The sequence below is a fragment of the Papio anubis genome, chromosome 9 (assembly GCF_008728515.1).
Source record: "Papio anubis isolate 15944 chromosome 9, Panubis1.0, whole genome shotgun sequence".
In the NCBI taxonomy this organism is placed as follows: Eukaryota; Metazoa; Chordata; class Mammalia; order Primates; family Cercopithecidae; genus Papio; species Papio anubis.
In genome coordinates this window covers 8,442,972-8,457,522 of record NC_044984.1, presented here as the reverse complement: position 1 = coordinate 8,457,522, position 14,551 = coordinate 8,442,972, and the positions used below count along the sequence as shown (strand labels likewise).

Sequence of the window (14,551 nt, the reverse complement as noted above, 5' to 3'; positions counted from 1 at the left end):
GTGATAGTGGTTAATAAGGAGCGTGGGATGGAGAGGCACAGAGCAGCAGGGGAAATTGCTGATACAGGGACATGTAGCCCCTGAAGTCGGCCACATCATCATGTGCAGGCCGTCAGATGAAACATCTCCCAGAGGCTAATTTTACTCGATCATGAAGGTAAAGTTTCATGTGTGGAGTTTGGGCGCTTCAGGAATACTTGCAGCTGGGCATTTTCTTCTTTCCCTCCATCCTGGATTGGTTTTGTCAATCCCAAATCAGAGTAAAGATGGTCCGTATTCCTTTATCTCAATGCCAAAATAATAAATAAAGAAGTTAGTTCTGTGAGAAAAGATAGGAAGTGGGTGACGGGGGCAGCGGCTGGGGTGTAGTAATAGCGGATGTTGAAAAGGTGGCAGAGATACTGTCAAGTATTGGAGTACCTCTTGTAAATATAACCATATTAAAACCTCCCAACATTTACAAGTATTTATTATTGTCCCCATTTCACAAATGAAGAAACTAAAGTGAAGAAGTTCATTGACTTGCATAAGGAAACGTTATTGCTAATTCTTCATTCCTGTTTAAAATCAGGCCTGACTGAAGACAGAGCACAATGGACCATGAATTCAGAAGGACCTAGGCTTCCAACAAGGTCTTGCCACAAAGTATGAATCCTGGAACCAGGAAAATCTGGCTTGAAATGCTGGCCCCTAGCTCCCACATGTGACTTCAGGGAAGGTACTTCATTTCTCTAAGTCCTGTATTCACCATAGTAAAAGAGTGAATTTTTTGGCCATCCAAGGTTGCTGTGAGGGTTAAATGAGATAAGATCCATCTCAAAGTGTCTAACTACAACCTGGCATGTATACGGTAGGCTCTCATAAATGTTAAAAATTGTTACTTGAAGTCCAAGATTCAAGTCGTTCTTATCTATAAAATTTGAATAAGTCAACCAAATCCTCAAGCCTCACTTTTCTCATAGGTTCAATAAAAGTATCACATGCTTCATAGGCTAGGACTAATAAACGTTAGCACTACAGACAGGATTTCTTACACTTCAAAATAAGTAACTGTTTTCTTGTTTTTCTTCCCCTAAGGTTGTAATAGGGGAAACACCAGGACTGCAGTCGAGAAATCCTGACATATCATACTGAGCCAGGTTCTCCATCCTGCCATGAGGCTTGGAGTACCAGTGCCACCATTGCTTTAGAGAAATCATTCTGTGGCTGCATATCTTACTGCCCCATGCAGATAGATACTGGTGATGTTGAGGCATTTTTCTGTTTTGATTTACATCCATATAGCCGGAGAGAAGGTGAATAGTTCTCAGGATGGAGACTAGACAAGTGCAGAGCACCCTTTTTTATACTTTTTACGTATTGTCTCTCTAACATAATATAAAGTCCATAAGTCTGTCTTTTTCATTATTGAAACTGCAGCACATGTAAGAGGTATGATGCCTACAAGTGCACTTCATGAACAAAGTGGATCAAGTTAAAAGGAATTGACTATAAAATCTAGATTTGTTCATAGTTTTGAAAAGAGGCAGAATGAAACTGATGATGGGAAAGTCAAATTTGCTAGCTGCTCCTGTATTCTCTTCATTACCAAGCTCTGAATTGCTGGAAAAGGCAAATTTCTCCTTTAAAGGAAAACACAATCAGCACCAGAAGATAACAGTAACTTCAAATGGGATTGGAACTCCATACTTGGCCTTTTGATTAAAGAGGCACAAAATTGGAAGTATTAAACCTTATCACAACCAGTTAATAAAACAGAAAGAAGAGAAATGTGAGAGTTTTGAATGTTCTGGTACTTTGTCTTCCAAATTCACTTTTGTGCAAAACATGCACGTAACACACAAATATGAATATATGAAGCATTAATTTGCTTATTTTCTGGCTCCTTTCCTGCAAAAGCCTTTTTTATTTGGGAAACCACACATTTTACTCACTCCTTTCTGACCATACTGTTAGCTAGAAGCTTAGCACACAGCTTCTAGTCACACCTTCAAACCTTCAGGTCACACTGTCAAACCTCAATGGTTTATCATTTCACAGCAGCACCCTGTTCTTCCTGCCCCAGACTAAAATGAAGGATGTCTGGAAAAACCCCTAGCATGCAGGGAAGATGGTCTGAATCACTTCATTGGGAGGACTAACCTCACCCAGACAAGTTCTCATCTCCTTTTTTTATTTGTTCTAATGCCTAACTTTTATCCCACTGCATGACACTGAATTTCCTGGCTCTTACAGTAAAGAAAAAGATAAAAAGAGGCCGAAGCAGGTGGATCATGAGGTCAGGAGATTGAGACCATCCTGGCTAACATGGTGAAACCCCATCTCTACTAAAAAAAATACAAAAAATTAGCCAAGCGTGGTGGCGGGCACCTGTAGTCCTAGCTACTCGGGAGGCTGAGGCAGGAGAATGGCATGAACCCAGGAGGTGGAGCTTGCAGTGAGCTGAGATCACGCCACTGCACTCCAGCCTGGGCGACAGAGCGAGACTCCGTCTCAAAAAAAAAAAAAAATCTCTAGCTTGAGACTTTCTGTTTCCCTAATCACCCTTTTTGTCCTTCTTGTCTTTACAGTAAAATATATTCAAATGCTCTAAGTCTAAAATACATTGTCCCAACAGGACCTCTAGTAACCGATCAAACAATAACCATCCTTCCTCTTATTTCTGAGAAACCAAACAAGAGGAAACACCTCAGGAACTAAGTTAACCATGATGACATAAGGGCAAAAAAAGGATTCCCAATGGCAATTTAAGGGAAAATAGTTAAGCTGATCTGTAATTAAGACTTCTGATTCTTAAATCAGTATTCTCTCCACCACATCACACAGTTCAAATTAGGACAATGTAGATACCAGAGATTTTGAGTGGTAGTTATCCAGCTTTACTGTTCATCATATGGAAGTCAGCCAAGGCAGATTCTGAACTCACCCTCAAATCCTTCATTTATCTTTGTTATCTTTATTAAATTTTTAAAATTTTCTATTCTACTTCATTATCCATTCATGCTAGGAATCCAGTTATTAATTAAAGGATTCAGTGGTTAAACTTGCAGCACAGTCCATGCTCACAGGTTCACACATTTCGAATCAAAACAAAGTAGTCTAACAACAGAATATATAAATCATTTCAGTTACATTTATGTTTACATTTAAAATATCCATACAAATAGACTCAGCCTGATACCAATTCCTGATACCAATATCTATACCCAAGATAAATAATCTAAAGGCAAATAATCTAAAGACAGAGCAAGACAGCAACCAATTCAACAAACCTAAAAACACCTACTATATGGAAAAGACTGTGCTAGGGTTCTGCACCATCTCATGAATGGGGAAGAGGTGGGATGAGGTGCAGAAACAGTACTTGCATTATTTCAAGTGGTCTCTTTATTAAGGAAGGAGGTAAAAGGAACACAACCTGAGTGCAATAAAAATCTAGTTTCATATAAAACTAGTACTACACAAAATTCAGTTTATAATGATCACTGTCCATCAGCAGCTTACGATCAAAGATCAAAGTATAAGAAAATTGTAGACAATAATATTTTCCTAATGACCTAGTCTCCCATCTTGGTTTAAATATGAGAAATTCTAGTAGATAGTAGGGATAGAGCTAAATAACCAAAACATAAGAAAGTTAGAGAATGGGGACAAAGACTTAAAGATTTTTTAATATAAGCACGATTTCTCCTCAACCTTGCTCAGTTTTGAATGGATCAGCTTATTCAACAGGAGCCAGAGAATGAAGGTTATTTTGAGGAACAACCAAACACTGCGGGCCCACTGGAAGTTCAAAAGGCGATTGTTCCTCTTTCTTCTTGAGGTTGACATCTAAATGCAAGAAAATTATAATACAATTTCATACTGCACAATCATCATGGTCTACAACTGGAACAGAAATATTTCACTTACAAAAGACCTGAAGATGATGGTGTACTTGCATAATGAAGTGGAAATCATTTGACTTCCCACGGCAAACCTGAAGACAATGGGCATGCATTTTGAGGAGTGAAAAGGACCATCGAGTGCTCCATGGCAAACAGGTTACCAAGCCATGCTCTAGAGTTATACTGTCCAAAGGGTAGCCACTAGACACATGTGGCTATCTAAATTTAATCAAAATTAAGTAGCACTACAAAAAAAATAAAATAAAATAGCTTACTGGCACCAATTACACCAGTTAAGTGAAAAACTAAGATTTATTATAAGAGATATTACAGTAAAAAAGATGTTAAGTATAGAATCTAGGTTGGCATATAGGTGTTCACTTTACAATTGTCAAGAGTTTTGTTTTATCCTTTTCACGTTAGAAAAAAAAAATTGTTTAAATAACACGGTAAGTTCAGTTATACGAGGCACACCTCAAGTAATCAGTAGCCTCGTTTGGCCAGTGGCTACCCTACCGGACTGCACATAGAACATTTCCATTATTGCAAAAAAGTTATTAGACAGCCCAACTCTAGAGCCTAGCTGCTCAGGAGTCCTGGCAAGCCTTCAGAAACTAATTATTCCACCCAAAAGTCAGTGCTAACTTGTTCCTAGGGCAAGTGGATTATAACTACTGAAACAGTATAACTTTTAAAGAGTGGAGGTTCAGATGGAAGAATAAAAGGAAACAAGGGACATGGTTACTAAAAGTAACGAAAGAGGAAATCTATTAGAAAGAGGTTGAAAGGAACTGGGAAACTTAAGTGAGACCCCTGGTCAATAGGAGTTAAAATATTTCTGTCCATTCATACGCACATGTACGTTTGTCTAAATGTTTAACAATTTATAAAGCTGAAAACTCATTTAGTTCCTCTCCTCCCCTACACACCAAATACATTGTGAATTAAGGAACAAGGACATAATCGAAGATATGCCTAACATGGGGTAGACTTTACTTTTTTAACACCTTAGGACATCACTGCTTATAATTGAAAATATTTAAATGTGAATAATTCCTGAGGGGTTTGTGATAACTGTAAAAAAACAAAACAAAACAAAAAAAAAACAAAAAAACAGACCTTCTGTAAGCCCCCCAAAATTAAAACCAATCATGTATGAAGGAAATAAGGGAAGATCTACAATTGCCTTTCATGGATGGGAATATGGCTACATATTTCCACCTAAAGTATCTTCTGTCACAGGATATACCTACCAGAACAATTTCTTATTATCTCTAAAGTGAATTAGAGACATAGCCTCCTAGAGAAAACAAAAAACTACTCTGCAACCAGGATTTGGTATGTTTTATTAGAGCAAATTTTTAACAAAAGGTGGCTTTTATTTACAGAATTTAATATGTGTGGGGACTGTCCAACCCATGTGGACTCAAGTAAAGATAACCATTAAGCTGGCTAATGTATTTTCTTATTTTCAGTTTACATACAAATTTTTTTTTGTTTGCTTCACATTCATAAAAACCCCAATATTGTAAATGACAAATAACCCCTCCCATCCCTTAATTAAATATACAAACAGCTTGAAAACATACAATTTAAATTGGTTTAATCTTGAAGTGTAATCCAATAAGACTGAAAACTAAACATTTCAAGTCTTGTACCAAATAGTAAAATACTCGAAGACCTTCAGGATCCCTAAAATTTAAAAAGGTAAAAGTTACTTTTTCTTCCTAGGATAAAACAATTCTTTAAATTCCTAAAACAAAACAAAATTAAAATCTTTTAACAATTAAGTTAACAATATTTAGGAGAAGGGAAGGATTTTGCCAACAACTAGAGCATAAAATGAATATCTTTTCTATAAGAAAAAAATAGTTTCTTCATCAGTATTCATTTTAGTATTTAAAGATTCATCTCCTTATGAATGTCATAACCGCATCAAAAAAATGTCTAATAAAGCAGAAAAAATAATACCGTAATGCCACCATTTCATAGAATAACTGTGAACATTTTGATGTTTCTCTATTTTATAATAACTAAAATCATTCCCTGTGCCCCTTTTTACATTGCTTTCCCCACAGCATTAAAAAAAAAATTCCCTAGTAATTTTTAATTAATTTAATAATTCTCTCCCTGTTAGACAACGGGGTTAATTTCCTATTATTAATAATACTTCAATAAGCAACTTCATGCATAATAAAGCTTTTCCAATATTTAGGAGTAGTTCCATAGAAGAGATGCTCAGAAATGAAATTACTAGGCCAAAGGTGAATGAAAAATGTCAACGGTTTTTGATGCATATTACCAAACTGCTTTCCAAAAACCACTACCAATTTATAATCCCAGTAGGGTATCAATGCCACATCCTCACCAAATGTAGGAAAAGAAATTTCATAGTTTAAAAGCATCCAGTTGGTCTCTGTGAACACAGACTTTTGTGTCCAATAGTCATTATGCATTCATTCCTTTCTCCTTTCCTCTAATAAATATTTATTGAAAGCATCTATTATGTGCAGGGCACTATGCTAACTTTGTGGATACAGCAAGGTTCTCATGGAGCTTACTTAAAGCAGACAAATAGGTTATTACAATTTAGAGTGACAGAAAAAGGGAAGAGCACTATGGGACACTTTGAGGGGAATGGGCACAAATAAGTGGCTTGGATCAGACCAAGAAAATGGGATATACTACAAAACCCTGGGGCGGAGGAGAGATCGATCTTGGGAAGACATTGGTAGTAAAGGATACTTAGGCTAGACTGGATTTTTTCCATCTTTTTCCCAAGTATTGAGCCCAAGGAGGAAAGTGAGATGACATGGACCTAATGAGGCTGATATAATCCAATAAGGACTTCTTTTCTTCGGATTTTCTGATACTATATCCACATTTTTATACAAAATAGCTAATACAATTTGGGCATTATTATATACAGCTGTTGGATTAAAATTTTTTGGACAATCGATGAAATACTCTGCTAACTTCTACTGAGAGACAAGATAGTAAACCTTTAATGACATAAAAATCAGAATTACATCTGCATAATAAACTGATAGGAGGCCACTGAAATTATCTTGGCTAACAAACTGACTATACTATAGTTCTAAAATGAGCCTCTCTAATAATGACAACTTGGCCAAAATGCTTTAACATACTTACTTTGACTGATTTACGTCAATAAGAGAACCTATTTTTGATGTGGTAAATGATATGTGCTCATCTCCAATTACAATTTCAAGCTCCTAAAAAAAAAAAAAGCAGAAAAATGTAGTTAATATAAAAATCTATCCCAGAGATATCTGTATTCTTGCTACAAACGGATCCCAATTTTAGTTGTAAGTTTTCTAGCAGTCAACAGGGGGCGGGGTGGTGGGGGGAAAGAAACTTGGTGTATTAGATATAAACTGTATCCTTAAAATAAAAACTGCTCACAAGTACTACCCCCAAGTTTAGGACCAACAAAGAACTGCTTTCCAGAGACATAAAGAAGACACTATGAAACAAAATGACAAAGAAATATTTCTTACAATGTCAGTAAAAACTGAAGACGTCACTTTGAAGCACGTTAGAAAAATGATAGGAGTATAAGACCATTTTTAATATGTCAAATACATATTTTTTCTTTCTGGAAGATTCTACAAATAAAATGTAAAATATTAATAACCACCACCACCAGTTTAGCACCTACTGTATGTCAGGCTCTAGTGCTAGGGACTTTATACTCTCTCTAATCTTGAAAATACCCTTATTAACCTATTTTACAAATGTGTAATTCAAAACTCATAAAGCAGAGGAAAACACTTGTTGATATTTATAACCACTAATGAGGATGGTACTTATATTTGATCCCAAGACTGTAAGACTTCAAAACTAATACTCCACAAAATAACTAAAATTAAGAACTAGTTTAAAAAAAAAAACCATACTGTAGATGTTCCTAGTGTGCTGTCATTACTGTATAGATTTTTCCCTATATTGTTTATCTGCAGGCCTAAAACCAGTAATTAAGAAGCTGTATCTGTAATGAATTTTCAAGTTAACAGACACTATTGAAGACAATCCTAGCTATTTAACCAGAGGCCTAATTATGCAGTTTATGACACACACCAAATGGAGAATTAGCTAAGATGCTCTAACAGCCATAAAACCTTTGACCTGATACAAAAGGCAATTTCTGAAGCATGCCTACTCCTCCCCACTAACCAAAACCCATGAACACATCCTTAAGCAAGTAGATAAAATACTAGGCTCTCCCTGAGTCTAAATGATATAAAAGGTTAGCTGCTGTGGTTTGCTTTTTAGTACATCTGTATATCTGCATAAAACAAACTGAGGCCTAAATTTGCTTTTTAAAAGTGATACCATGCTTAAAATAAATACTGTTAACTATTACCTTTGCTCTTCTAAACAATGTTTCTTTAAACAGAAGAGTTAAGTTACTCCTACAGAGTGTCAGCATGTGTTAGATCTCTCCACATTTTCTTCTACTCAAAGAAGGTGAGATAAAGTACAATCCTCAGGGATACACAAAAGTGAAATTAAATGTTCTTGCTTCCAGGGGTTGTATCTCATTTCTCCAAGAGCTGAAAAGACCCAATTCAGAAACCAAACTTTCTTTTTACAGAGTGAAATGAGGCCTTCAGAGTTCTTCAGAAGCCTTTTGAGAAACATCAAGTATTCTGAAGGAACATGAGAGGCAAATGCAATCATAAGTTTTAACAAAGAAACCACCAATCAAGTCTCTCTCTGGGGTATAGGGATGCAAATAAGAATTTTAAAAGTTATGATTTGGCAAAAGTAAATTTTACATAGTCATATTCTTAATAAAAGTGATTAACACACAACAGAAATTATTCATAACACTGCACTGTGAAAGCATCCTAATGTTGGCTAGGGTGACTACAGAGAAAGACTAAATTTAGAGCTATGCACTGACTCCTTCACTACTAGGAGGTAGCACAGAAAAACGGAACTAAAAGACAAAATTAAAGAGAATTTACCAGGTGTCTATTAAATGGAAAGCCAAAGAATCAACTTAGACTCATTCAAAATAAATAAGGGGAATCATAATAGTATTATCAATTTTTAATATTTATGCACTTAAAGAATCACTAAATACAAACCTGTCGGCCAACCCTATCAGGGGGAGGCCACAAAGCATCATCTTCTTTTGTAATTTCACTGTCATCAATAATTCTCTTCAGTTCTTCCATTACACTCTTGTGCACATAAGCCTAAAAATTAATCATAATAAAATTGGATAATGTCCACCTATGTCACCCCTCAACTCAGAAAGAAATAAGAGTTACAAACTCTGAATATTCAAATAGAGGAATATAGAAAAATTTAATTGATTCCAAAAGTAGAGAATGAGAGAGAATCATTTATCCTTGTTATATTACTTTTCTTCATCTCTTGCCCTTTCCTCTCACATTTATTTTTCCCTCTTCTCATCATTACCGGTCTTTGAAACACTGTATTCTGCCTTTGTAACATTAAGATCCAAATACCCTCAAGTGGTTAGATCACAAGATCTATAAGGTGAACAGTAATAAATGCAAGTACACTGAAGCAGGAGAATCGCTTGAGCCTGGGAGGCAGAGGATGCAGTGAGCTGAGATCACGCCACTGCACTGCAGCTTGGGCAACAGAGCGAGACTCTGTCTCAAAAAATAAAAATAAAAATAAATAAACAAATGCAAGTGTAGTTCACAACAAGGTTAGTTCTCTGAACCTTCTCATTCCTATGGATGCAACCATTGTATCTAATTTAAATGGCAACTCTTTCAATCTGTAAATTGCCTTCTTCTTTACAATATAGCCTTAGATGTACTTTTGTAAATTCAACATAGACTTGAAGAAAATGGGCTAAATGCAAAAAAAAAAAAGACATTCGTATAGAACTTACCTCTTTTCTGATCATGACATCATTTTTGTAATTGCTGTTGTTGGCATATCTAAGCTTTCCTGTGGGAAATGGAAAAAAATCAATTTACAATAGCAAAAACTGCTAAAAAAAATTAATGACATCATATACAATTTTAAAGGTAAAGACCATTTTATACTACTACTTTTATTAATATTTCCTCCCTCCTTGTGTAAAATCATTGTTAGACATGTAGACAATAAATATTTGCTGGTTAAGTTTGCTGAAGTTGAAGCTAGCCAAATATTTAAATAGCCGATGCCTACAACATATAGATATAGCGTCATTTTTACGGCCTATTTTCTTAAGCTACATCATGAACTAGAAAGAGAATCTGCAAAAGGCACTAACATTCAAGTTTGTTATATGTATGTATTGGTGTTAAGTGCGTTACACAGAGAATTTAATCTAATCTGTAAAACAATCCTAAAAATCAGGTTTTATTCTCTCACCTATTCATAAGAGAGAAAACAAAGTTAAGTAACTTAAACATGGGAGATTCAGACCTAGACCTACTTTCTTTTAATACTCAGGCTTTCTCCACTACAAAAAAAAGTTCCTTTTTTTCCTTCAAATGGATGCATACAATTATATTGTAGACATTTTAGAATTATGACTAAGAAGGATACAAACGATGCTTCTGGATCGAAGTTGATGAGTTTGTTAGCTAGTTTATATTTAATTTTAATCCATCATGATTTGTGTATTATCTGACGTATGCTTCCCCTTATGGCTAGTCAGTTGCCCAGACACAGCTATAATGTGCAGCAGCTACTCTAAAATGATAGAAATGCCAGTCTTTGATGGCTTGGCGCCAGGCACAGTGGCTCACGCCCGTAATCCCAGCACTTCGGGAGGCCGAGACAGGTGGACTACCTGAGGTTAGCAGTTCGAGACCAGTCTGGCCAACATGGAGAAACCCATCTCTAAAAATACGAAAAAGTAGCCGGGCGTGGTGGCACATGCCTGCAATCCCAGCTACTCGGGAGGCTGAGGCAGGAGAATCGCTTCAATCCAGGAGGCAGAGGTTGCGGTGAGCTGAGATCACACCACTGCACTGCAGCCTGGGTGACAGAGCAACACTCCGTCTCAAAAAAAAGAAAGAAAAGAAAGAAAAAAAGAAAAGAAAGAGAGAAAGAGAGAAGGAAAGGAAGGAAGGAAGGAAGGAAGGAAGGAAGGAAGGAAGGAAGGAAGGAAGGAAGGAAGGAAGGAAGGAAGGGAGAAAGGCAGGCAAGTCTTCGGGAGACTAAATATTACCAATAGAAGAAGTATGTGTAACAGTGCAGTGGCAGATACATTGATTAGAACCACTGTTCTAGCATAAAACGTCCCTGATAATATTCAGGTGCTTAATTTATGTGACCTGCTAAAAGTGAGAGACAAGCTTGACGGTGTTCACAGGCAGAGGAACTGAAAATAATACTACATAAAGAATAGATGAATTCAGGTAAATTTAGCTGAATTTATGGGGAGAGTAAGGTCGAATACAGTGATTAAGGTTTCTAAATAATTGCAGGGCTGGCACGGTGGCTCATGCGTGTAATCCTAGGACTTCGGGCGGCTGAGGCTGGTGAATCTCTTGACCTTAGGGGTTTGAGGACAGCCTGGGCAACATGCGGAAACCCATCTCTACAACAACAACAACAAAGGAGATGGGCGAGGTGGCACTGGCCTGTATTTCCAGCACCTCGGGAGGCTGAGGTGAGGGATCACTTGAGCTTGGGAGGCGGAAGTTGCAGTGAGCTGAGATCCTGCCACTGCACTCAGATCTGGGTGACAGAGTGAGACTGTTTCAAAGTAATAATTGCAGGACTGTAGTTCACGTGAGTTCTGCCTGAAATGCTTGATACTCTTCTCCTTTCCTAATATACGTTTCTCCTCTAATTTTTTATTCTTGCTCTCACAGAACATTGTCCAAAGCCTGCTTATAGGACTTAATATATCTACTGCTTTATAGTTAAATGTCTGTGTCCCCACCAAGACAAATCTCTTTGAGTTAAATTTGTCTTACTCATTAGTGTACCTTCAAATTTTGTATTTGCTTGTTGCCCAGCAAAAAACGTGCATTTAAAAAAACCCAAAACATATATATCCAAATGAACTTTCTTGTTGCAGGTAGGCAGGACCAATGTAACATTCTCTAATAGCGCTGTCAGAAAACAAATTGTTGCACGCTACTGGGGTAGCAGTTTCACCTCGTCCTCTGCTCTCACTGCTCTGGAAGTCTGTTTTTTTCTCTCAAAGGCCAAGTCTCTCATTTCGAGACTCATCTCAAGAGTGTCTTCCTCTAGGAAGATTTTCCTGACTCCCTCCTGTGGAACTTTACATCTCCCCTCTTTTTTGGTACTCTTCATGCGTCCTGTGGTGAACAATTATACGTAGACACCTAAAACATATTATTATTCTCATTTGTTAACACGTCGGGCTCCTCCCCTTCAAAGAACACACACAGCCTGAATGACGAAAAGGTACTGGTCACCACAAGATTTTATTCATCCATTGGACCACCCGCTGATGGGGGTGTTTTCAAAAAAGTGCTAGCATTTTTAATCAGGTCAACAATCTACAGAGTCCCTTCTGGTGCACTGTTACAGAATTCTGATTACTGTAAGTTCGACTTTTCAGTTTGCGACAGGATTAGCTTTAATTTATTGCAATTAGTTCTTTTTCATTTATAAAACCAACTTAGGCCTCCTCTATTCTTAAGCTCCTATTTCCTTCGAGGGAAGCAGTGGCCTCCGCCCCCTGTACCCTCCACACCACCCGGCCTCCCCTCGCCTCCTCCACGGCCTCTCGGTCTCGCTCCCCTTTCCCAGCACCGCGTGCCGTGGGCCTCTTCTCACCGTCTGGCCGAAATTCGAACTCCAGAAACTCGTGCCCAAACTTGCCCTTGTGCCCTACGTAGTAGCGCAGGTAGAAATCGCTAGCCATAGCCATTTTTGTCCCCGGGAAGCCCGCCGAAAACCCAGCCAACGTGTCCCCCGGCGCCTTGTAGTCACGTCATCGCGCGGAATAAGTGCGTCACCACAGGCGCTTCTCTTCCGCCTGCCGTGCAGCCCTGGACTAAAGCGTGAAAGCCGAGTCTCGCGTGAGAGGCCAGTTGGTGCTGAAGGGAGAGTCGCATGCCGTGACTTTCTCTTTACTAGGATTGGAGGCACATTATTCTCAAAATAAAGATTACATTATATTAGCAAATATTAGAAATGTGAGCATATGATAGTATTTTTTTATCGACTTAGAGCTAAAGGTTTGCAAGTGGCTTTTACTTTTCTGGTCTCCCAGTCCTCGGGGCGTTTGTGAGGTGGGTGTGGCTCTATTCCCCCTTTAACTGGGAGCTAAATAAAGATAAAGCTTAGAATAGAGATGGCAGACCGGGAATATAAACCATTTTTCTTAACTTGATTTCGAACAGGGTGCTTTCCCCTTTGAATAACGATTGGTAGTTGCCCCGGACCTATAAGCCTATAATAATAGAGACAAAGTCAAAGGAATCCATCACAGCAAAGAACTTAAGAGATCTCATTTGATCTCTCAAGAATTCTGTGAGCTTGGCAATGTAGATTGCTGTATATGCCTTAGGCTGAAGAACAAACAGGCTTAGAGATAGTCACTAGCCCGAGGTTAGGTAGCTGTAAGTGTTGGGATTGAGTCTTCTCACCACCACTTTCTACTAAAAATCACTGACGGTGATTTCAGTGGGACAAAACTGGCTTAAAGTCTTAAAATACACACCCCCTACGCCTGAAAAACCCTGACTGTCACCGTGCTTTTTTTTTAACAGCAGAACTTCTATGGTTCTTAATTCATTCAGTAAGGGTTAACTTTTAGTAGCCTGTGGAGTTTTGGCAATTTGACTTAAGATACAACAATGGTTTAGCCCATTACTGTTTCTCGCCAGATATAATTAAATTGGAGGAATGAAAGAATGCTCCATTGTGGCATAGTTTTTAAGGTAAGGGAAAGACTTTTACACAAAGTCTGCTTTTTAAATATTATTGATCACCCTTTTGTTATCAACACACAGAGTAATCCTCTCTGTCAGTTGACAACCTTCAGTGATTTTTGTAGAAAGTGGTGGTGAGAAGACCTGGGATTCAATCCCAACACTTACAGCTACCTAACCTCGGGCAAGTGACTATCTCTAAGCCTGTTTATTCATCAGCCTAATGCATATACAGCAATCTACATTGCCAAGCTCACAGAATTCTTGAGAGATCAAATGAGATATGTAAAATAAGCTTTAAATTTTATAAAACGTTAGTTTTAACAAACATTTCCTATGTGACAGTTTGAAACTAGAAATAAAAAGACATTTGCACTGGTAGTCTAGAAAAGAAAGCAAACTTGTAAGGCAAATATCGGCACAATGGAGCAATTGCTATAATTAAGAATATATGTGCCATTCTGGCCAACATGGTGAAACCCCGTCTCTACTATAAATACCAAAAAATTAGCTGGGCGTGGTGGCGTGTGCCTGTAGTCCCAGTTGCACGGGAGGCTGAGGCAGGAGAATCGCTTGAACCCGGGAGGCAGAAGTTGCAGTGAGCTGAGATGATCCCACCGCACTCCAGCCTGGGCAACAAGAGCGAAACTTCGTCTCAAAAAAAAAAAAAAAAAAAAAAAGGAAAGGAAAAGAAAAAGGAGGAGGAGGGAGGGGGAAGGGGAGGAGGAAGAAGATGATACGTGGCCGGGCACAGTGGCTCATGCCTGTAATCCCAGCTCTTTGGGAGGCCAAAGGGGGCAA

The 14,551-nt window shown here is 38.0% G+C and overlaps 1 protein-coding gene across 2 annotated transcripts; it reads right to left on the bottom strand.

The window, feature by feature from the left end:
• Positions 1-5,216: 5,216 nt before the first annotated feature.
• MAGOHB (mago homolog B, exon junction complex subunit) lies at positions 5,217-12,830 on the bottom strand. 2 transcript variants are annotated; one of them, XM_003905986.5, is made up of 5 exons: positions 12,651-12,830; positions 9,790-9,848; positions 9,005-9,115; positions 7,041-7,123; positions 5,217-5,579 (listed from the first exon to the last, which is right to left on the bottom strand). In XM_003905986.5, the coding sequence occupies exons 1-5, from the start codon at positions 12,742-12,744 to the stop codon at positions 5,480-5,482; spliced, it is 447 nt and encodes a 148-aa protein (XP_003906035.1). In that variant the 5' UTR covers positions 12,745-12,830; the 3' UTR covers positions 5,217-5,479. The 2 variants fall into 2 exon arrangements, with proteins under 2 accessions (XP_003906035.1, XP_009178463.1); XM_009180199.4 differs by lacking the exon at positions 12,651-12,830 and adding an exon at positions 12,003-12,557.
• Positions 12,831-14,551: the final 1,721 nt, after the last annotated feature.